Below are 24,948 nucleotides of genomic sequence, written 5' to 3'. Positions count from 1 at the left end.
TGTACACTTCTCCCTTCAAGGGCATGACCTGCTAAACCTCCCTAAATTGAGTCTTGAGACCTCGTGGCAGGAATGTTGGAACATCTCCAGCAAAAAGAAGGGTAGCTCTTATTTCGCCATTCAACCGGTTGTAAAACCAAAACCGTGGTTTTCAAAATTTAAAAAATACCCTAAAAGGGTAATTTCAGTCCTGTGCAGAATACGGTTAGGTCACTGTTGTACACCGGTCTTTCTGCGCAAAATTCGGGTGCAGGATTCATCCCTCTGCGAGTGTGGACTGGATGAGGGTACCCTGGACCATATATTTTTTGACTGTCCTAACAACTCATCCTTTGATTTATATGGTCGTCTCCAAAAACTTAAAATTCCTCTCCCTACTAATTTCCGTTCCCTCTTATCCCACTCCTGTCCAGAACTGCTCCAGATGCTGTTGATGTTTATACATCAAAACAATATTAAATTATAAACTGTGGCCTATATTTAGGCCTCAGTTTGTATGGTTGTGGTATATGTATGTTATGTGTTACTAACATTTTCTTGTTATTTTTATATATGTAAATGTATTTCTGTTTGTTTCAGTGCCGTCCTACTAACACATTAAGTTACACAAGATCGGCCACAGCTCCGTCTTAAATCAATATATAATTATTATTTTTATTTTTTTTTCATTAAAAGCACTACTTGCTTGTCATCCCACTTGTCATTGGCAGAATCGTCGAATTGACATCGACACGGATTGCCATATCCAAAAATAGAATAGAATAGAATTAATGTTTTGTTTATTTGCTTCTGTGAAGTTCTGTGTGTTAATTGCATTTAAGTGATACAACTACTAAAGAATTATGGAGAAAGGATTTATGAAAGCTGATAGTTCCAATCTGCCAAGAGTAGACTCTTTTATGGTCGCTCAATTCTTTGCCAATAACCAAGATTTTTATTCAGCGGTACGTGGATGAACAGTTTATTTAGAGCACTAATGGTCGTATTTCCACAGTCTCGCACAACACAAACCTTGTAGACATTCATTTAATTTAAGTTTTTTGAAAAAGCATCAAATCTTTTCGAACGCGGACACAAACATAACCTCAACATAAATAAACACAAACTTTACGTTTCTTTGCACCATTTCATTTTTCCGCGTACACAACTCAAAACATTTGAGGTATTTTATTTTTGTGCAAATGTATAAAAATAATCTATATGTATAAAATATTATAGTTTTTGTAGCTATTTTATAAAAATACATTATTAAAATTAAGAAATCCATTAGTTGGTATGTTAGTTTTTTCTAGTTAGATGTGCTTTAAAATGTAAAGGAATGAATAGACAACGTTGACGTCACAGTCACGTGATCTAGCGTTTTCTGAGCAATATTTTAAGACAAATAGAAAAACATGTAATACATAAAAAATAAAAAGATTTGAGACGAAAAATGAAAGAGAGGGTGATCTTAAAATTATTTAGAAGCTATCTAAATAGATTTCCGAAAATTGGAAACAACCCTATTGTTTTATATAATGATTTTTTTTTTATATTATCAACAAAATTATTAGATACTTGTTACAGTGCAACAATGCCCATTTTACACAGGTATTATAAAAGTATTACTTTAGTTCCAGAACTTATTGTAAATACACAGAGAAAGCCTTTGCAATATTATTTTATGTGAATAAAATAGTTATAGATGAACTATGTATAATCATGACGTGACAAGACGGCAACTACCCTCATACCTTATATATTTTATGAATAGGTTTTGTTTATTATCAATATCTCTTCAAGAAGTCCACGTTTCATGCCTTATAAATTATAAGTCATCAAGTATAAAACTTGTACTAGCTAATAAAACCTTTTTATTTTACAATATTAACTGGACATTACAAATTTAACAGGGTTTATTTGTGAATTTTCTTTCATAACTCAAAAAAGATAGATAAAACAGGTAATTACAGGAAAAGATAAATATACCTGGTATAATACAATACAGGTGATAAACACAAGTGGGTAATCTTGTCACAGCAATAAAATTATGTCCACAGTACTATCTACAGTACTAGCTATATTTAGTAAAACTATACCATGTTGGAAGTTGACAGCGAGATAATCAATGTTTGAAATTCATTAGATAGTACCAATTTGTTATTATTTACATTCAACACAATTCTTGTGATGTGGACCAACAAACATTTATTTGATGGACAACTTTTGCGTAAAATTTATAGGATTCCTAAAACATTTCCTCATTCAGGAGCCTCATAAACTTAATAGTAATCACTATAATCATTTGAATTCATAAAATGATTCAAAGTGAAAGTATCATAGCAAAAGTTGACATCATTCAACGAAATAACCAAGACCAACACAAGTTAATGGGAAATAAAGGGCAAATACTTACATGTAAATTATCCTTGATGAAAACTGGACACCTTTGCTAATACCACCATATATTTAAACTATAAGTAAGGTAAATTATATTCGTAATTTCTTGATAAAATTAATAAACCTAACGTTATTCACTATTCACCGCAAGACAGAATTCCTACGATGACGACCGACCGACCGCACTAACTGAATGATTGAGCTAGTCCTTCAAGACACCATATAATCTGTGGTTACCCTCAATTTTCTGAAGGGTAACTATGTTTGGGGGAATCCAAATAGCTGATATGTTGGCGTTGGGTATTGAGAATAAGGCAAGCAATAATAGTTTTCGTAAATTACGACATAACACACTATTATAACAGTGCTTGATCGATACTTTTTTTTTTTTTTAACGACGTAAAAAATCATCAAATGACCCCTCCCGCTGTGGGTTAGCAGCGGTGAGGGAGTGTCAGACTCTTACTGACTAAAAGCCGTCGTCGTGTTCCGTCGTAGGCCTTCTTATGTGCTAGGGCCGCGGTACCTCTTTCGAACAACCCGCAGCCCCTTCGAACAACCCGCAGCCCCTGCTTGATCGATACTGGAATTGAAAGATGAACGAGAATAAACAATACACTTTTTATCCGAATTTTCGAAGTTTCTGTTTGTCAGTAATGTCAGTGTCAAATCGTGTCGAAACGATATCCATTCGACTTTGTCTTGTTTGATTGTATTGTATATGAATAAAATACCCTAAATAAACTACTTTCAGTATTAACACAATAACTTTCTTGTTAATTCTAGCCGATGAAGATCATAAATAATTGAAAACATGAGTACGATGAACATATCTATAGAGAAGAAAAGATCCGACTGTCCTGCCTTACCCAAGGGATGGCAAAGGGAAGAAGTTCTCAGGAAAACAGGCTTATCTGCCGGAAAAGTTGATGTTTACTATTACAGGTACATATTCGTATTTATTGTTGAAACCCTAATGTAAATAATTAGTATTCGGCTCGAACCATGGGCTACTAAGTTGCTCTATCTATGTATAGATTTTTAATATGAAATCCTAGTAAAATGATAAATATAAAACTAATGTTATGTTTACGCGAATGAAACATTCAAATTTTTATTATTATTTTATTAGCATGTTCACTGTCGTGTTTAAGAACATGTACTGATTATGAAATAAACTGAAATATTACTTTAATGCCAACATAGATTAAGCTATGATATATTAATCAACTTTTCAGTTAACATGGCTAATGAATGTCTAACTAAACATTTACATATTCATCACTAAATCAGGGTTTAACCGAAGCTAACACACACCAGCTCCTGGCCGAGTGGTCCATAGTGACAATAAAATTTTCTGTAGCCCAACAGGTAAAAAGTTTCGCAGTAAGGCTGAGCTAGTTCGTTATCTGGGTGATAGTATGGACCTGTCGTGTTTCGACTTTCAGCAGGGTCAGATAAACACAATGCTGCTGTGCAAGGCCAAGAAAGCACGCGCGCAGTTTGACTACAGGTTCCCATTAGTGTCATAACTTCTTCCACTTGTGTTGTGATCATTAGTGCAGTCCTGCTTTGTGTACCATCTGTATCTATAATGCAATAGAAGCTTGTAATCAGTGTGCCTAGGTATAGTCTTGCTGTTGTGTGTGAACAATGATTATGTTTTAACTTTCCTTGTTTACGAAACATAATCAGTGTTGTTTGTCTTTGTAGTAGTCTTTAGTCATCACACCAGATATGCACCGCTTGACACAAACCAGTTTTAGTACCTGTTCATATGTTAACCATACTCCTTGATAAGCTTAGGCTTTTAGTGCTTCATTTCACAGTTCATTGCCATTTATTCATTTAAAATAGTTCACCATAACTAGCTTTGCTAATAATTGTACAATCATATTTTGTCATGTACATTTTATCACAGAGCATAATGCTTTCACACAAATTCATACCATTTCTTTCCTTAGTTTTGCCTTTTTTTGTAAAATAAATCAGTATGTATTATTTGCGTGTTGGTAAGTAAATAACTATGTTAATGTAGATTGATTTGAATTTTTCCTAATATTTGTGGTATTATAATATAAGGTTCACCTGTAGTTACGTGTCATATGTGTCATTAACCATCACTGTCTTTGGGTTGGTATGGGTTCAACTTATATGGAGTGTTTGTTTGGTTTGTAAATAATGTCCAATTTGTGATGTTGTTACATGAAACTGCAAAAAAACTGTGTACTGTCAGTAACCATGTATAACATTGAAGAGATTCACTGTAATTTTTGACTTCTAATTAATCTAAATAATTAGTGGTGTATTCACACATATAAACAACTTTGAACTTCGTGTTCAGTATATTTTTTTTTGAGTAGGAATGAAATACACCTACCATTATTTCAATTTCAGGTAGTAGTAAAGTGTGTGTGTTAGATATGTGAGCATGTTGTTCAATTAACATTTATGGGTCATTCTAAGTTAAGAAGTACTTTCGACGGCAACAACAAAAAAATACATTTTTTTTCAATAAACTTTACAAATAACCTATTTATCACTTAAAACTAAATGTTTCCTATGTGGTCACTCAAATTTATTGCAGAAATGTACGTAATTAAGTCACAATAAGCTCTAATATAAGAAAAATGTCTCTCCCCTGGTCTGTCCCCCAACCGACTTTATTTGTAAATCAGTAATTATGAATGTATTAAAATTCAATAATTATTTTAAACTCTTTAATTTTATAGGTACAGTAAACTTAGTAATAGTATCTTACAAGTAAAAGTGCTTTTATTCCAATTCTTTAAAAAAAATATGAACACCAAAATTTGTCCACCGAGTTTCGTGTCTCGTCCCCTGGTCTTTTGTTTTCGTTCAAAAATCAGTTTTGCTCTCCTAGTCTGAAGAAGTGACCTTGAATGCATAGTGTGTAACGTGAAGTTAGCAGCAAACGGCGCATAAGCAACTGCGCCGCCTTTATTGTCGGCCATTTCGATCACGCTACTCGCTGGGTGCAGAAGAGTTATGTGAATGCAGTCTTTCCTCTGGTAAGTTTTACATTGCAATTTTTTGTTAAAATACTAACATATACTTCAATATTTACTATGAATAGTGTGTACATTGTTATGTTTGTGTGTGAATGACGTACGCGAAATACTTTTACGGCTATTTTAGATTTCTATCGAAAATGTATCTCCCCTGGCGTATTTCCCCTGGCTCTTTTGATGGCAGGGGAGATACTTAATGTCCAGGGGAGATACATTTTTACGCGTTTCCATTAATACTTCTAGTTTTCTCTAATCCTTTACTTGGCGTTATGCTTATTTTAGCTTTACAGTACATATTACGTTTTATTTACAGAAAAATGGCTTGAAAAGAAGAGGATAGAAAACGATTACGATATCAAAGAATTAAAAATGACCCGGATAAGTATTTCATCGTTGTACTTGTTTTTTTTGTAGCGTTGGACTGCACAGATTTAAGTGAATCTATTTCTTCCGCTTGTTTTTTTATTTTCAGGTTTCTTGCTTTTCTTGCTCGAGTGGACTTTTGCTGCACGATCTCCCGCGAAGCAGCTAGCCTACTGCCGGACTGCCAATTGGGGATCTGGAGGCGAGAGTCTTCTTGCGCCTGTACTACTGGCGCGAGGAGGCTCAGGGCCGGGAGGGAACTCCGTTGCCGCGGCAAGTTATCGAGCAGCGGGCGGAGCTCCGGCGCGATCTCATGGTGGCCTGGAGGGAACGACTGTCGCAACCCAGTGCAGGGCACGCCACCATAGTGGCGGTAAGTCCCCTCTTTGAGGAGTGGCTCGGGAGGAGTCACGGCGCCCTGACGTACCGCATGACGCAGGTCCTCACCGGACACGGTTGTTTCGAGAGGTACCTGCATCGAATCGGTCGTGAGGAGGCGCCTGGGTGTCACCACTGTGCGGACAGCCCCAAGGATACGGTGGACCATACAGTCCAGGAGTGCCCTGCGTGGGAAGGGCACCGCCGGGTCCTCGTCGAGGCTTTAGGCGGCGGCGACCTCTCGCGTCCGGCCCTGGTTCAGGCCATGGTCCGGGGCGAGAGGGAATGGGATGCCGTCGCCTCCTTCTCGAGCATGACTGCTTCGCACCTCTCATCCCGGCCGCCGCGCTGGAGCAGGTAGACACCACGGGCGCCGGGTGTCGCGAGCCGACTCCCGGCCACCGTAGGCGTAGGTCTGTGAGCGGTGAGTTCGAGTGGCTCATCGCTCATGTCTATTTTTAGACAACAGACCCGTGTCGGCGGGACGCGTTGTTCCACGCGCTCCTCAAAGAGATGTCAGCAACCCCAGCGGGGCCCAGTAGGGCCAAGGCCTGCCAGGGCTGCGGGTTGTTCAAAAGAGATACCGCGGCCCTGGCACATAAAAGGCCTGCGACTTTTGATGATTTTTGACGTCGTTAAAAAAAAAGTTGACTTTTGCTGTGCTGCCTGCGTTCACCTGTTTATATTTTGAGGAGGCGGTGGGCCTTCATTATCTGAACATGGTGGTGTTACAAAAGCATTACATATATCTTGGAGTGCTAAACGTCTTCTACGAATTTTGCTTTTTCTCTCCATATTTCAAGTTACTGTTATTCAAAAGAGAATTTTTTGTTTTTGTTTCTTTTTAACCGACTTCCCAAAAAGGAGGAGGTTATCAATTCGGCCGGTATGTTTTTTTTTTTTTTTTTTTTTTTTTCTATGTATGTACATCGATTACTCCGAGGTTTATAGACCGATTTACGTGATTCTTTTTTTGTTCGACTCGGAATAGCTGCCAGTTGGTCCCATAGTCATCAGGTCAGGATCTGATGATGGAAACCCTGAGAAATCGAGGGCAACCTTCGAAAGTTGTAGGCATACATAGGGTAAAAACTTGACACTCAGGTGTACGCCTAAAAGCACTATTCAACTGTGAAGATTTGGAGCTGATCTGATGATGGAAACCAGAGAGGGTCGAGGGAACTCGACAACTGAATATGTAAACTACCTCGTGTTTGGGCTTAAATTATTTGTATTGACAAGACCTTTGCAACAGTGAAGGTTTGGAGCTGACCTGATGATGGAGACCAGAGAAAGTAAGTCGAGGGAACTCGACAACTGAATATGTAAAATACCTCATATTTGGACTTATATTCTTTGTATTGATGAGAACTTCTCACTTGTATGGATAGTGACAACTATTCGTATCACTGAAAAGCTTTAAATAAAAAACTTTTTTACAAAAAAATTAAACCGACTTCCCAAAACACTAAAAAGCAAAAAAAAAAAACTATTTTTAGGTGCATCGGCCTAGAAGTCGGTGGCAAAATTAACTTAGTAACATCCATTAGACACCGACTTCTAGGCCGATGCACCTAAAAATAGTTTTTTTTTTTTTGCTTTTTAGTGTTTTGGGAAGTCGGTTTAATTTTTTTGTAAAAAAGTTTTTTTTATTATTGTTTTTCATGTTTTGTACCTAGCACATAAGACTGCTAAGAAATGAAAAGTCTAATTATAAATAATTCATAATTAAAATAAATAAAGATGATTCTTAAAATTAACCTCGTTATATTTTTTATCTCTTCCCTGTTCATGAAGTATCTTCCCCTGTACACCTTGTCTCTCCCCTGTATTGTGTATTTCCCCTGGTCACTTATAAAACGAGATAAACCCAAAAAATTGACTGGCCCCTTTGTAAACGTTTTCAACGTAGCCGTTTACATTTAAAAATGTATACTTAAGTAAAAATATATAAAAAAAAACTCGTGCCGCCATTTCATACAACGAATTACCTCTTAACTTAGAATGACCCTTATATAGCATGAGAGAGTGACAAAACAATAATATCTTTTGAAAATATACAAGAATTAAGATATGGACTTCTGTAGTCACCTTTAGCTTACACACTTACAAAATATTAATTTTAACATTCAATTTGACAGGGGAGTTCGATCTGATGCCTCTTTGGTACCTCCTATTCGTCAGACAGCATCTATATTCAAGCAGCCGGTCACTGTCTATAAGACTCAGGAAAGCAAAGTGAAAACTGACCTCAAACATGGTACACAAGAGAAACCAAAACAGTTGTTCTGGGAAAAGAGGCTAGAAGTAAGTTTATACAGAAATGTATGTACTACGAACTATGAAATAGAAATAGCTGATTGAAGAGTTCCAACAAATTATCAATGAATGATCCCAACATAGTTTAAAATATGTTATCATCCTTATTCCAGGGCCTGACGGCGTGCGACGCGGATGGAGTGAGAGGCACCACGTCCCTGCCCAAGTACATCAAGCCCTTGGGGCCATACAACTCTGATGCTACAATCATTCAGTCCCTGGCGACAGCTCTACACGTTTCTTCTCAGCCCATTACAGGTAGAAAAAAAGATCTCTATTTTAAATTAAACTAGCTTCTGCCCGCGGTTTCACTCGCGTCCTGGATGGTGACAAAAACTCCTGCCTCCTGCCTCTAAACTACCTCCCTGCCAATTATCAGCTAAATCGGTTCAGCCGTTCATGAGTTATAAGTGGAGTAACTAACACGACTTTCCTTTATATGTATATGGGTGTTTTTCAGAAAACTTGACCCTAGCAAAATCGGTCTGTCCCACACCTTCAAACATTTTTATTTTTATTTTTTTATATGGCACGTGTGAAAGTGAGTTTTTGATTAATTTAGGTATATATTTTAATGTACAATGAAATCAATATGTAGCATAAAAAGTGGATAGTTATTTTTATATTTAAAATAAAGCTAAAGAGGACGTACCTACAAATATCGTGTGTCCCATGGCGCTCTTGGAGATTTCAAATACGTCTTACTTCTAAAATATTCGTTTTTAGGTATGTTTAAGTTTTTGAATTTAGTCTCTGTATTTCTAAAAACGTATTTTTAATTTTTATGCCATAAATTTATTTTTATTTTAAGAAATATCATTATTTTAATGTTGTCCTACGAAAATCATTGTTCCGGAAAATCCGGCTTCGTCACGGCGAATTTGATATCGTACGCAAGACAAAATCTACTAGTTTGTGTTTTTTCTACCTTCTTGGCAACTTTATGATCGTATTAGGATTCCGCCATTGCCGTTTTAAAGTCAGTTATGACTAAAACTGTGACGATAATGTTGAAGTCATCGGCGCGCAAAATTTTTGTTCCGGATAGTGGCAGTATTTAAAAGGGTAATAAATTATTTTCTTAACTCTATAACACTGTATATAACATAAACAACTCATTATTATTAGATTATGAAGGCTAAAAACAAGGTACAGTCGACTCTCGTTAATTCAAACCTGCGATAATTCGAACCTCTCTTTAATTCAAAGTTATCACGAGTTCCCTACAAAATCTCTTTATATTTCGAACTAAATCAATACATTTTTATGCACTTGGTAATTCAAACGAAAAAAACATTGCTATGTAACAAAACGACGCGTTATTTCGAATTCCTATATAGTCGTCCAACACTCAGCAATTCAAAGTTGCAGAGAGAAAGGGGCGGAAAGAGTGAGGTTAGTCAGAGTCGGAGAGCATTCTGAATTCAGAGTGGCAGCAATCTGCTCTGTAGCAAACCAGTATGACGACGGGGTTGTTTCGAAAGATTACTTAATTCATATTATGAATAAGTACATGTGTGTACACAAATGTATTTTTAAACTTTTGACATTGTTTTAGAATAGCAGTCAATAAATAATAATTGATCAACACTTGATAAAAATCAAAATCAAAACCCATTTATTTACTTATTATAAACTTGGCTGCATAACAGCACTTTTTGAACGTCAGAAAAAAATTACATAAGACAGCCCCCAAAACGCCCACCCTTCACCACTTCCTATGTGTTTTTGCTGGGAAGAAGAAGTGGCGCAACAAACTCCCCAGCAACATAGCGATAATTCGAAATTCTATTTATTTTCTCTCACAAATTTCGAACCATTTAGTATTTCAAAAACTCGATAATTCGTAATATTTTTAGAGTCCCTCGAGTTTCGAATTAACGAGTCTACTGTAGTTTAAATAAATATTAGTTATTTTCAATTTTAAAAGTCTCGTGAGATGAAAACGTCACCTCCTGCGCGTCACGTTACATACTACCGGAACAAAATCGTAACGATCTTGAATTGTAAAGCTTAGTATACAATTAAATAATTTATGGGAGTGTCTTGTCCGCGCGTGTGGTAGGTATCAAACGAAAAGTCATACATTTAATCTGTTTTGTTTATATATGTGTGTAAAGGTTTATATTTAAAAATTTAGTTATTTAATACTTTATTCTTTGTAATTGTGTTTTGAAATCGGCAGTGTGGACATTGCTCAAATTATTCTTATCCATCACGAAATTTTCATAATAGTCCCATATTCTGGATGTTACAAAAATGGTTTTAAAAAAAATATTTTTCATTTTATAGCATTTATTTTGGCATCATAGTATTTTGTTAGTATCCAAAATTTCTCACTAGGCTTGATTTTGGAAATTGTAGCGGGTATCATTAGTAATGACAACTTTTCTAGTGAGATGTGTCCAAGAAGTGACGAAAGTGAAATTATTTAGCTGATTATTGAATAATCTTATAGAATTGTGCTATAGTTTTGTTTGTTTTTAAAAGATTTTAAGCATATCTTTATGCCAACATAAGTTGATTTCGTTTCAATACTTGTTTGTTTTATTTCTGATTAATTATATTTTGTGACGTTCAGGAATACTATGCATCATACGCTGACAGAAAAACTTTAATATTTCTTAAAATCATATTATAATTTTAATTTAAAATGCAGATTTAGCTGGTTAACAATATATTCATTAATATTAGAGTAAATATAGTAGATTTCTCAAAATATAAAAAATATATTTCCTGTGCGTCACAGGGTATTCTTTTCTGAAAATCACCCATATATAAGATTTAATCTCTACTCATTGATTTTTGCATGTTGCTCAAAAATCAAGTATACTTTATTAATACTTATTATCTAATTCCAGGCCAAACCGGATCTAAGCAGTCCATATTGGAAAATCCAGGCGTTTTTTTAAACCCTGAACAGCCGCTCATCGCGGCTGTGACCATTACGAAGGATGACGTGCGGCGCCAAGAGGAGCGCGTGCGTCGAGCTCGCCAGCGCCTGCAGGAAGCGCTCGCGGTGGCATAGGGGCACGCCGGCGACGGGGAGGCCAGCGCCGACCCCGTCGCCGATTTATCCGTGCCCTCGTCCCGGCTATCGGACTCCGCTGAAGCCTCTCCGAAAACTGCGCCCGCTGATATGAGTGTTGATAATAATGAATGAATTGAAAGTCTTTTAGAAGAATCTGACGAGTTTTCTACAGTTTTTAAAATAATTCCATATCTATCGTGGTCTCTTTTCGAGTTTTATTCAAGTGTGAATGAGGTAGATACACTGCCATTAATCGTAAGTGTATGTAGGTTAACGTAACTTGTCGATTGTAAATTAAAACATTTTGTGTAGACTATTGCATGCTGGTAGACAAATGTGTATTTTTTATTGTGCTGGTATATGAGGCAATATGTTTTATTAGGAAGCTAGCTGTAGTTTTCATAAGGTAAAATTGTAGACTGCCGTTTCTTTCCTGGTTGCCAGTGAATCTAGTAGACTGTGATGGAAATGACAACTCAATCTACAGTACAAAAATCAATTTATACATTCATCAGAGAAATTAGGCAAAATCGACAATATTTTTCTCTTAAATAAATTAATTAAATGATAAATTTTGTATTGTAATAATAAAACGATTTTATAACTTGTGATATCGTGTTTAATTTAATACGAACATAACGGTAAGTGAAAGAAGTGCGATCTAAATCTAGATACATTCCTATTACATAATTATACACATTCACAACCATAAAAAAAATATATAAAATCAATTTAATCATTAAGTAGGTACCTTTCAGGGACAATAAATAAATATGAAGTTTAATTTTAATTAAAAATTGGGATAATAAATAATTTGACACCTTTTTTGTTGCTAATATTGCTTATGATGCCAACTGAACCGTAGCTGACTCAAATGATGATATTTTTAACAACCTTACTAGTTTTTATATTTAGGAGCTTGCAGTTATTTCTCTTTAGAGAACTAAGATGGTATTAAGGTGTATCTATTCATAAAATTTATTAAACCTTTCAATATGTAGATATAATACTGTAAAAACTTTAAAATTTTTGAGCTTAAAGCGTTACACGTCCAATTTCTAGCGAAAGCTAATTTTATCTTATTGTTTTAGTTTATCACGTAACAAATATTGTTTTATACCACGCCAATTAAAATTACTTATTTTGTGCAAATTAAATGTAAACAACTACATTTTATTTTTTTATAAATATTCTGGAAAGTTTGTAGCTTGTTACTCTACTTTGTTCCTTAATATAAAGAAACTGATGAACTCGAAATCGGGAAACAAGGTAGGTAGGACAATAATTAGTGATGGCTATTTCAAAATGGACGGTTGCTCTACATCATGCCTGAGAAGCTAACGTGCCTTCAAAAAAACTAATCCCTACATTAGAACATACCTACAACTAATAGGACTTGTCAATAAAAACTTACGAATTTGCTGGGTCACCGGTATTATCTAATTCGGTCTCATTCGGTGGTCCCACGCTACGTCTTATCAAAGCTAATAATGAATATTAATAAAGCTAATTCGTGTTCAAAGTCAATTCCATTTTAAGATCAATTGATCTATTATTTGGTATCCTAGACTAGTCTCGTGGTAGATAACTACACTGATACTTAAATAAATGCCTAATGCCAACTTCAGGATTATTGATTTTATTGCAAGCCGCAAGTGCCATGGAATTATGGAATGTTGGCCTCTCTAACCACCTATAAGCATAATCTCGATCATTCATAATTACGCGTAGAGTTCGCAAATAAACTTATAAGTACATATAAAGTAATACACAGCAAGCTCTTCAGGGTGTACATTATTTTTTTATTAGTAAATGTTAATCTTTTAAATTACTGAGTTGAGTTTGTCAAGATGCGGTACAATTTTACTGGATTTTTCTGAAAATTGATTAGCTAGTATTTACTTGCTGTGTTTACTTTTGTTTCTAACTATAAATAAATGACTAGATTAAGTAACAGTCGATTTGTACGAAAACCTTACTCCTTATAATTACTTCATAAAAGCGATTTTTATTAAATGACATGTAGCTTATTATTTTAATATTGTTAACATTGAAAGGCCCCATTTCAAGCATAAAAACCTTAACATCCTTTGACCACTAAGGGCTTATCTAATTAAGAATGTTGTTAATATAATTTTCATCTATTTACTATAAATATTAATTTGCTAAAAGATCTCACACACTAGGATGTTGCATGATAAGGCAGTATTATTTAGTAAATATATTTTTGAACTAGTACATTTTATGAAAGATTGTTGTCATAAATGGAATGTATTTTTATATATCACAAATGATATGTAGTTAAATTATTTGGATAAAATATCAGTCCATAGCTGATACGTAAATGATATGTCCAGAGTAATAATAAAAAAAATATTTAAGTCCAAGGATAAAAATTTGAGAACAAAATTGTACCTATAAAATAGTATCCAATAAAATAATATTGTATCATTCGTGATTGAAAGTCTGGCATCCTTCTGGAGATAATGAAAGTTTTCCACTTACTGTACATATTGTCTACTCCCTCCAAATTAGCTATGGATAAATGGTGAGGTGGAATTCGCTTTCCTATCCCAATACGTCGAAAATGTTCATTTATAGTATTCTGATCTGATGTTGGTGTAGGACCAACATTCATTTTGCCTGAACATATCCAGTACAAAATTGGACTAGCTGATGCTAAGAGTCTGGTTGACACTTGAATGTGTACAAATATAATGCAGAATATACACAAAAATAACATATGGACTACATACACAAATATTGCAGGCTCATTGACCCCAAAATATTTAGGATATTGCTTTGGCCTATAACACATTTTATTTGAATATCCAATAACACCAATTCTCAATCCAAGTCTAAAACATATCCTAATGTTGCACATAACATAAGAGCAACAATTATACAGAACTATAAAAATAATAGGTGCAGCAAGGATAAAGTTAGGAATTTGTTTCAATTTATAATACTTGAAGAAACCAACATCCCAATAATGACTCTGTATATAGGAGTATGACAATGGCAAGCTACTATTACACCATGGACTTTCAGCACTACCTGGCAATACATATTCTGTATTTGATAAAAATTCAGGCAAATTGTGATCACTGTGGATGCAATATTTAATGTAGTTATAAGTCTGAACCAAAAGAAATGGCAACAATGCTATGACCACAGTTAAAAATAATGATACAAATGTTGTAAACAATGGCAACAGCAAGAATGGCAATATTAACTTATGTTTTAATGTTCTATATTTGTACATGATTTCAGGTAAAGTTCTTTCTACAACATTTTTAAAACTTGCATACAATATGAACCCTAAATTAACAGAGCCATTGGATCGAGTGATCATTGAAAATCCTGCTGGCAGACCACTAAGTATATCAATATTAGCAAATCTTAAAGTCTCACATTCTGTACACTTAAACATGGTGTAAAATGACATCCATGCAAACAGTGACTCAGAGTATGGTGCTGAAAAGAATATGCTCGCTGGGTTCACACAATACAAAATCACAGACTTGTATGCTCTGCATTCACTTCTCAATATTCTTAAACTTAGTCTGTGTAATATATCAGCCGATTTAACAAATATGACAACATTTAAAACAGTTGCAGATATCAACAAAGTGCTATGGAAGTTCAGGAATGTTCCAAATAGACTGTTAAGCCCATAGGCAACATATCTTACAGCTAAAGGGAACAATGGAAAGAAGGCTAAACAATTTTCATATGTATATCCATACTGGGCAATGTGTATAAAGTACTGAGCATCCCATCTCTTCATTCCTCCTAATAATTTATCCACGACTAGGTCGGCGTGCGTTTTACGCAAGTTCGGGTCTTCAGGGCTTATAAAAACATTGGCGTCATGGTCTGGTATAATAAAATTTGATATTGCTTGTAAGATAATTAAAAAAATTCTGGTGCTGAACGCAAACCATAAAATTTTCTGGCGAGGGGAATACATCTGAAACATGAATGATTTAATTTTAAATTATTAATAACAAATGGTAAACTTGCTACAGTGATACATTCTAGTACACAAAAAATTACCTTGCAAGATTTGCACCCTTATTTGTTCTTATAAAATATCATTGTCGATAATGTTTAAATTTATTTTAATTCAATATTTATTGATAAATCGCTGCTATCGTAAGATATTGATATTGGTTAGCTGTTAAAATGTCAATGTCAATCAACAAAGTGTCAGTGTCACTAGTCCGTCATGGTCCTAGCATAGACATAATATTAGTAAACAGGACTGCGCACATAAACCCAAAAAACGAGCCGAGTGAAACAGTTAGTACGGAGGCTGTCTGTCCCTTTCTAATAGGGTGACTATGAGATTAAGCTATGTGAGACAAATCCGAATTTGCTAAGATTATTAAACACAGATTGGTATTGAAGTTTTAACTGACGCAGTTTGTGACCTTAAGATACTAATAAAGGCTTTTAATAATTAGCGGGAATTAGCAGTATATAAGCAGGAAGATTCGAAGTGAAAACTGTTTTTTTTGTATTTCTACTTCATATATAGACTGCTGAGTCATTTATGTCGCCTTTCTTCATTTTTTGGGCAGGTATAACAATAGTACAACAGTTTTAAAATCCATCACCCATATTTCGACTCATTACAAGAATTCATGGGCACCCTAGTTGTTTGGTTTACGAAAATGTTATTATTAGCTAACCTGTGGAACGATATATTGCAACCACCATAGAATTCACTTTTACAAGTATAAACGCAACACTTTTTCACCATTTAAATAGTTTAAATTGATTTAATACAAAAAATATAAACAAAATTTTAAATGCTGATTACGCGCCAAGAATGTTCAGGGTTACCGCTAGAAAATAAAAAAAAGCAAAATAAAATTTTATGTTGTTTATGTTTTAAGAATAAATACGAATAAATTAATGCGGTTTTTATTAATTTGTTGACTTACAATTGTTAAAATAAGATAAAAATATATGTGATTCAATTGTTTTTTTGGGAAGACAAAACTTTTGATCACAACATTTTTTTATGCTGGCAAGGCTGGCTGCAAGACAAACGGCCTCCGTTCTAACTATCCCTCTCGGCTCGGATTTGCCTCTGTGTATTGTGCAACAAATTGAGTACCTTATTGCGTTGGAATAGAGTTCATTTTCGTAAATATATATTTTGAGCGTGCGCAATCTTGTTTATTATATTACATCTATGGGTCCTAGCGTCACAAAATCAAAGACTAGACCGTGCCACAGATTACTTACTATGTAAACCAAGCTAGAGCTAGATTGTGCACAATTTTGGAGTGGGGTTGGTTCATGTCCCAGGGGTTGTCGTGGTCGGGTGGTCAGACAGAAAATCTGACAACCAGTCTCACCAAGGGCTATTGGGATGCCCGGGTAACTTGGTTGAGGACATACGATTTAGGGTCAAAGATTAAAGTCATACTATGTTTAGGGTTTCTAGACTCCTTTTAAAACACTGGTACCGAGTTGCATCCTATCCGGTTAGACTGGAAGGGGACCCAGAACATAGTTGGGAAAGGCTAGGCAGATGACGTGTCATCGTAATGACGATGTTATTTATATCTCTCGCAAACGACACTAAATTGTGCTAATATTGCATTATTATTCCGAAGGTTTTCGAAGGGAAATTCCATCTATACGAATTAAAAACATCAGTATAAATCAATTTAAATCTAACAGTAGAAGATTTTTTCAGACTTCGTGAGATCAGGATGTCCATTCAAACAAACAAACTCTTTCACGCGAAAGAATTACCTATGCATTGTTGACACCCAACGAACACACGTTTTTTCCCGTAGTTATTCACGGCGGACTAAGCTGGTATAGAATAAAGGATCAAATAAAACCATCGTTTTCAAGTTTATTTATAATAATTGCATTCTGTCACGTAATAATATTGTTACACCCAGATTCATACGATTTTAAACAATTCTAGCAGTCTAGAACACATCACAGAGCACACACCTATTTGTTGATTTCAACATGAATTTCAGAAGCTCAAATCAATGCGTATTTTGGCAAGAATTTGGAAATGAAATAAGTATAGTCAGAATCCGAACGAAAAGAAACCAACCTATTTTTTATCCAAACCGATTGAGCCAGTGAATGCTAGCATTATTTTAATGCATTGACTTGTTGGCCATTGAAATGTTATATTTTAACGATAACTGAAGGCTGTGCTTTTATGATAAACGCCTCTGTATACAAGTAATAATCCACTCGAGTGATTCATCACTTCTGGGTAATTTTAACAAATTCCCTACAAAACTGAGCAACCATAGTACTCTTTCATACTTTTTACAACTTAAATTTAATTACCTATAAAACCACTACAATAGGCTACAAAAGGAAAGTGTAATATAAAAGCATTTACCACCACAAAATAATAGATAAAATATACTTTACATGGCTACAGACAAAACAGAACAAAATAAAGGCATTATAATATATAATTGAGATACATATATAAGAAAAGAAAACAAATCGTATTTTTTGTCTTTTGTTATATTGATATATTTTTGTCCGTATTTAAACCAATATTCAGTGTTACCTGGCATAATGCAAAAAAATCAGTCAACCTTATATACCCCTTAAAATTGTGACTAACATAAAAATCATGAAGAAACTCTGAAAATTGTATAAAATTCAATAATTTTCTATTATTGATAAATGATAAAGTTTATTGCATGAAAGTGCGTTTCTTCCACATTTTTATTTCAAAGCAAATCTATTTACATAAACCTATTATTTACGTAATTCTACGCAAGTGAAGTTCACATCGATAACATAGAGTATAACAAGAATACATTAAATTAAATAGTAGAAATACCATTTTATATTTCTTTACAGTAGTACATTAAAAAATCTGACGATTTTATACGGAGTTCTTCTAGTGTTTTCATTACTTAACGTATAAACAACAATTTTGCATATTGCCTAAAAACAAGAAGGAATGAATTTTATAATTACAATTATTTAAAGGGAAACTGAGACGTGCGTAACGACAGAAACAGTCATAAATGTAAGGGTGTTGTAAATCGTTGTCGCTAGCCATCCTTACTTACACCATTGCAGAAAGAGTAAACCAAGTGATAGCATATATCTATAAAATGACGTTATTCAAAATTTGAGTATGTTTTACTATTCATTCACTAAGTGCTATTTAATAACTATTGAAATTACCATTCAATAAATATGAAGATGAGTTTAAATGTATTTTCAATATTTATTACCATAAAACACACGTATTTCGAATCCTGCCATTTTAATATAATTAGTTTGAAAACGCCGCTCACACAATTTTATACCGAAACCGTAAACATCATAAGTATCAGACTCTAATCTTGTTACAAACGTTCTTGACACTAAACAGCAGTTGGATAATTTTAGTGTATTTCATTAAACATCACTTTCTCAATAGTTAGGGCAAACAAGAGGCAAAACTGCCTTACTTCCTCAAGTCAATTCTTCAAACATATTTTTTCTAGTGCCTCATAGGCATTTTTATCCCAAGTCCCGACATCTAGCAAACCACACGTGATCATAACGAAGCTTCGAACAACAAACAACCGTGATACATGAACAAAACGAACCTCATTTTTACTTCGTTGGACAATTTCATCCCGTGAATGTTTTGTTTGTAACAAAATTACAGTTGAGTTAGTATGGTGTAAGCAAATCGTAGCCGGAGTAGTGGACGTCTAAGTTGCTAGGCGCGCGAGTGTTAGCTCATGGACAACTGGCCGAGGGCGAGTAGCCTCTCCACTGCAGCGTTCACGTCGCCGAACGTCGCGATCAGTGCTGGAAACAAGTACAAAAAACGTTGTATATAATGTGCAAAAAAAATTCTGTTACACTGTTGGTAATGATTAGATCTCGATGTCATTCCGCAATTAAATCCCAAGCATAAGTCAGCGTATGTGTCCATATTACGTACTCGCGGATTGCTTAATGTTTTGCGCGAACTATACCATAAGATAAAATAAGATTTGTATAGGATTTACCTTGCAAGTTAGCTTCCCGGTTGAGAAATCCCATAGCAGTTAGTTGTTCAAGTTGTTGGGAATAGCGTTGCTCAGGTGGCTGTGATGAATTCGTCTGGTTATTCGCCATCGCAGACATCATTCGCTGCATGAACTGCGCACCAAACAATATTAATTAGCATATTGCCATGTGAAAAAACAGTAGCAAACTATTTACACCAATATTTACTACTTTTTATTAACATAATAGTATGTTACATAAGCTATGAGTACTCTCAATGTAAACCTTATTACTGTCTCAACTAATGATACAGGGGTAAAACAAATGAGCATTTCAATTTTTCTTTCTCATTTTTGTTCCTAAACAAAAGAGGTCCCTAGAAAAGAGGGCCTATCTCATTTGTTTTGAACCCTTCTAACCTGTATAATAGACGATATATTTATCACTAACAACTCACTTAAAAGTAAAAGTTATTAGGTACCACATCGACGTGCGGCCGGTGCCCGGTCGACTGCGACGAAGCCGGCACATATAGACAAAGTATTATATGTCTACTTGTTAGTGGCTACACTGCAGTTAAGAGCAAATTACTCATAACCTGTTGTGAAACCACTGTTTAATATTATCCTATTAATGTTATTTAGGACTTAGTACCTTACATTTCTAGTTCAAAAGTCCTGTCCACTTCCAAAAGAAGTGTTATAAGTTGGACTGCGATAAAGTAGAAAACAAATGTGTGACACAGTAGTGGCATGTGCTACAAAACATCACATAAAAGATTAACAAATACATTCTCCACCGACCCTAAATAATAATTGGGATAAGGATGATAATGATTAAATTATGTTGCAAATCTATCGTGTACTTGTGTCTGTATTTTAACTGCCTTCCAAAATGGAGAAGATTGTTTCGGATGTTCGTATTTTTGGTGTCGTCATTTTCGTGTGATGTATAGATGTATGGAGTGCTACCTGCGTGAAGAGCTCGGAGTTGTGCTGCTGGCGCGGCGGCTGCGCGGCGGGCGGCGCGGCGGGCGCGGGCGCGGCGGGCGGCGCGGCGGCGGCGGCGCCCACACCCAGCCCCAGGTTGCCCACCAGTGTGGGTGCAGCACTTCGCAGCTGCTCCAAGCCTTGCTGGATCTGTAGCAGCGCGTTCAGGGCCTATAACATTTTTTGAATTTTTATTGCGCCTCGATGGTTAAAAGCTCGTAGCAGTCGCTCTATGTAGAAGAGTAATACTAAGCTGCACATAGTTAGACTGGAAACCGACCCCAATCAAGTTGCAGTAGGTGTCGACTTAGCGGACCTGGCGCTTTATTTGCAAGTGCTTTATTTAGTCGATCGTACTGCGTTTTTCACGCTCGAGCAAGCCCGGCTAGCTTCTATAGGTCATTAATAGTCTGCGCAGTAATCTTTGCTAGTTGGATACCTCTTTCAGTGTTCTTCAACGAATTTACACTAACCTGTGGGTTGGACATCATTTGTTGCATTTCAGGGTTCTGTAGCTGCGCTAGCATCTGCGGCATCATTGTGCGGATCTGTTCCTGTAGCTGTGGGTTGTTCGCGAACATCGGGTTCTGGAACAAAAAGCAACACAAATGTCTTGATGAAGATATTGACAAAAGAATACTAATTTTATGGGATCTCTCTATGACTAAATCGCTGATTTAGTGAAAAGAAAAATGGTTCAATTGAAACGCACCTGGTTAATAAGCTGTGAAGCCATATCAGGGTCAGCGGCGAGGGCCTGCAGCATGGTGTTGGTGTAGGGCGCGGACAGCATGGACTGCACGAGGCGCGGGTTCTCGGACATCTGCTGCAGCAGCGACTGCATGCCCGGCGTGTTGATGAGGCCGGGCCCCGCGCCCGCGCCGCCCGCCCCGGCCGCGCCGCCGCCGCCGCCTCCGCCCCGCTGCCACGGGTTGGGCAGCGGCTGCCTGTTCTCAGCACCTTGTTGTGGGTTTGTGCCGTCTACTTGGAACAACAAGTTTCAATGGTTAATGCAGCTGCATGAAATTAGATAACTGGCAACAAAGTATGTAGGTATAGAATCTATAATGCATTTACAAAAGTATTCTGTTTTATTAGTCACTGGTTTTTTTTCTGTGGTTTCCCCCACTGCTCAAGTCACCTACCACATGAATGTATAATAACTGTAGAGTTTTTGCATATTAAAGTTACAAACATCTACATAATGACATTGACTGGTAATCATTAACAAAATGTTGAACAATTAGATTTGCATACAATAAAATAAACAAGCAAATACAATACAAACATTCTTTTACAATTTCCCAGATATAGTCATAATAAAACATATCTCACCAGAGTTGTCCACCAGTCCTGAGAATGGGTTGCCTGCCATACTGCTGGCTACGTTTAACATAGGCTCTTGGATGTCTCTGTACATGCGTTGTAGAGCATTGTAGCCACCTGAAAACAAAATTATCAGTGTTGTAATTTTCTATGGAAAAATAATACTGCAGAAAATTTACGAAAAGAAGTGAAAGTTACGGCGAAAACCGCATGATAACGAATCAAACGAAAACAACCATACTTTTATTTAAACGAGATTATTATCCTAGTAAGAAATGGGTATGTAGCTATTTTTGCAAATTCAATAATTATATAATTGCCAGTCATATTAACGTATATGTATATGGGAACAGGGCAGGAAGAAGGAGAAATATCAAAGTCTTACCAGGTATGCTCTCAAGGTTGGAAAGCGCGCGGTCATGAGAGCGCATGAGTTCCTGCAACATGGCGGGGTTGCGAGCCAGCTCCATGGTTTGCCGCAGCAGCTCAGGGTTGTTCAGCATGTGGCTAATCTCTGGGTTCCTCTGCACAAAGCGATACAATCATATAAAATTTTATACTATCAATCAATTTCAACATCAATGGATTTGCCATAGGTTCTTATAATGTCATAAGTATATGACAGCAAGGACTAATTATTTATGATCATAGACCTTGTGTCACTGACCATAAACATTCTATGAAACAAAAGTACATAAAGCAGATTTTTTTATGATTGGAAAAGACAGTCTGCTGTACATAAACAAATCTTACAAAACATAGTTCTTATCATGTCTTTATCTTTCACTTTAATTAATATGGAAAAACTACTATGTAAACCATAGACGGAACTTACAGCCATTAAATCCTGCATCTGTGGGTTGGATGTAATGAGTGTGCGCATGTTTTCAGGGTCATTCATCATCTGCTGCACCAGTGGGTTGTCTAGCACTTGCCTCAGCATGTCCGGGTTAGACAGCAGTTCTTGTTGCATTCTAGCCTGGAACATAACAAATCAAATGTTCTAAATCTATGCTTGAAAACTTGAAGCTGTTGAATGAATAAAGTGTGAAGAAGAGAGTTAATTAATTAAAAAGTAACTAATACATCATGTGAAAATGGATAAGTACCTGCAAATCCATAAAAGTGCTTTGACCAAGACCCAGGCTCTCTAGGCCAGCTAATCCACCCAGTGAGTTCAACCCAAACGGTGTGGCACCGACATCAGCTGAAAATAAATGTATTCCTTATTATAATCTGTTTTCTAAAGTAAATAAATATAAAACAGTTCCCAATTAAAATGAGTATGAAGTATAAAAAGGGCTACTTTCATAGGTCCAGTGCCCATATAAAATTCTTTTTTATTTATTTTATCATAGTATCTCAGAGACAGTTGCATGCAACAACATCATAATGGCTTTGATGTCACTAACTCATAGCTGGGTAGATGCCAACAGACATAATGTGGACAATATTTATCATGTGCCTTTAAATAATATGATGAAACAATACTGTTATGATGAAACTGAGATGTAATCCAACATTTAATGGAGCTGAAAGATTCAATTCCTGTTCCGCAACATCTTTCAATTATTGATGGCAGTTCATTCTTATATTGATCCAAAAAGACGTTATGAAATATAAAGAAGTTTAGTAATTAGTACAAATCAAGTAATACAACATTCCATTCCCAAGAAAGTTATTGTTTTGATATCACCATTAGCATTATTTCCCTTTATAAATAATATCTGACCTCCATAGCCATTAAAAACATGATGTTATTATACTTTTAATAAGACAGAAAGAATATTTGTTTAGACTACATGAATAGGACCCATGTTTGGGTGAATTGTCTTTCATGCTGTCTACTTGAGTGTGATAAAAGTTGCAACTTAGTTGAAGGCGTCAATAATTATTATTATACATTTTGTTGTATTCACCTTTTTATTCCTCAATATATTGATTGAACACTCTATTGTTCAACCTCTTATGAAACTCAATGTTACTTGAATATATTAATTAGTCAATGACCCAATTAAAATTATACTATTACACATTCCAATGTGGTTATGCACTTATATTCTGCTCATTACTTTGCCCACTTATCTTGATTGGACATAGCCTGATTTTAGTAATATTGCAGTGCTAAAATTATTTCAGCTTACATTTAAATGCACTAAATTATTAAAGTTTATCATGAAGGTGTAAATAAAGGTCAATAAATAGACCCCATAGGTACATAATTCCAAAGCCTAGATCGAGTTGTAGCTCAAACCTCTTGTTGACAATAATGACAGGATGCAAGTAATTCAGTACCTGGAGGGCGTCGCGTAGCGCCCTCGGGCTCGGGCCTGGGAGGCGTCTTAATCACGAGGTGGACTGTCAGCCCGTCCTTGATGTTGTGCTGTTTCAGGCTGTCGGCATCATTCAAGATCTTTCCGGCAAATATGAGACATAACTGCTCCGGTTCCGCACTGAATTTAGGGGACAACACTTCCTTAAGCTAAAATCAAATAACAAATTCATATTACGTTGCCGAATAGCTAAATAAATGTCGTCAGTGATTGCGTGTTCAATATCTATGTTATTACGCCATGAGCTAAGTTTCTGGCGGCGCCGTACTCACTTTTTTAACGTCAGCATCCTCATCAATCTCAACTTGCTGTTTTTCTTTCGGTGTTTTCACTGTGATAGTAATTTTTTTGGGTTCGTCCTGTCCCTCTGCCATTTTGGCAAATCTAGAATGACTCTGTACTTTGGCGGAAAAGCAGAAATATGTACAAGAATGTAGAATTTGACGATTTGTGTTAAGTTGACGGCCGAGGGTACGGCCCACTTTGGTAAAATGTTAGAACTTTGAAAGCCTAAATCGCAATCAAACACTTTTATGTTTTATTGAGTAAAAAATAGAGTTTAATTTGTTTCCCACGTAACACAAGCGAAGTTAGTCACTTATGTCGAAAATTCTGCTTGTCTATGGATTTTAATTGGAAAAAGTCGAATTCTATAGCTGGACCGTACTCAATGAACAAGCTAAAAAAAATTACAGTGTTGCCAAGTTAGTCAAATCAGCCTTGATTTGTTTGTGATAGATCATAGACAAAACCAAGAGCGTGGTTACCAGAGACAAGAAATCAGGTCGACAGTT

At 35.7% G+C, this 24,948-nt stretch overlaps 3 protein-coding genes across 5 annotated transcripts; 1 reads left to right on the top strand and 2 right to left on the bottom strand.

The window, feature by feature from the left end:
• Positions 1 to 3,035: 3,035 nt before the first annotated feature.
• LOC124636883 (methyl-CpG-binding domain protein 3) lies at positions 3,036 to 12,113 on the top strand. 2 transcript variants are annotated; one of them, XM_047173133.1, is made up of 5 exons: positions 3,036 to 3,324; positions 3,743 to 3,892; positions 8,294 to 8,459; positions 8,585 to 8,729; positions 11,333 to 12,113. In XM_047173133.1, the coding sequence occupies exons 1-5, from the start codon at positions 3,194 to 3,196 to the stop codon at positions 11,497 to 11,499; spliced, it is 759 nt and encodes a 252-aa protein (XP_047029089.1). In that variant the 5' UTR covers positions 3,036 to 3,193; the 3' UTR covers positions 11,500 to 12,113. The 2 variants fall into 2 exon arrangements, with proteins under 2 accessions (XP_047029089.1, XP_047029090.1); XM_047173134.1 differs by lacking the exon at positions 3,743 to 3,892.
• Positions 12,099 to 15,700, bottom strand: LOC124636882 (GPI mannosyltransferase 2). Its single transcript, XM_047173131.1, has 2 exons — positions 15,562 to 15,700; positions 12,099 to 15,475 (listed from the first exon to the last, which is right to left on the bottom strand). Exon 2 carries the CDS (start codon positions 15,473 to 15,475, stop codon positions 13,880 to 13,882), a length of 1,596 nt encoding a protein of 531 aa, XP_047029087.1. The 5' UTR covers positions 15,562 to 15,700; the 3' UTR covers positions 12,099 to 13,879.
• Positions 15,701 to 17,374: 1,674 nt separating this feature from the next.
• Positions 17,375 to 24,758, bottom strand: LOC124637119 (ubiquilin-1). Of its 2 annotated transcripts, none has more exons than XM_047173460.1 (11): positions 24,427 to 24,758; positions 24,117 to 24,303; positions 22,931 to 23,028; positions 22,657 to 22,800; positions 22,207 to 22,345; positions 21,831 to 21,938; positions 21,208 to 21,479; positions 20,969 to 21,082; positions 20,478 to 20,666; positions 19,527 to 19,659; positions 17,375 to 19,323 (listed from the first exon to the last, which is right to left on the bottom strand). In XM_047173460.1, exons 1-11 carry the CDS (start codon positions 24,526 to 24,528, stop codon positions 19,247 to 19,249), a joined length of 1,563 nt encoding a protein of 520 aa, XP_047029416.1. In that variant the 5' UTR covers positions 24,529 to 24,758; the 3' UTR covers positions 17,375 to 19,246. The 2 variants fall into 2 exon arrangements, with proteins under 2 accessions (XP_047029416.1, XP_047029417.1); XM_047173461.1 differs by having other exon boundaries at positions 21,208 to 21,476.
• Between the last annotated feature and the right edge of the window lie 190 nt (positions 24,759 to 24,948).

This window comes from Helicoverpa zea, chromosome 15 (assembly GCF_022581195.2).
Source record: "Helicoverpa zea isolate HzStark_Cry1AcR chromosome 15, ilHelZeax1.1, whole genome shotgun sequence".
Classification (NCBI taxonomy): Eukaryota; Metazoa; Arthropoda; class Insecta; order Lepidoptera; family Noctuidae; genus Helicoverpa; species Helicoverpa zea.
The sequence above is the reverse complement of the archived record's forward strand: the minus strand, read 5'-3'. Positions and strand labels throughout refer to the sequence as shown.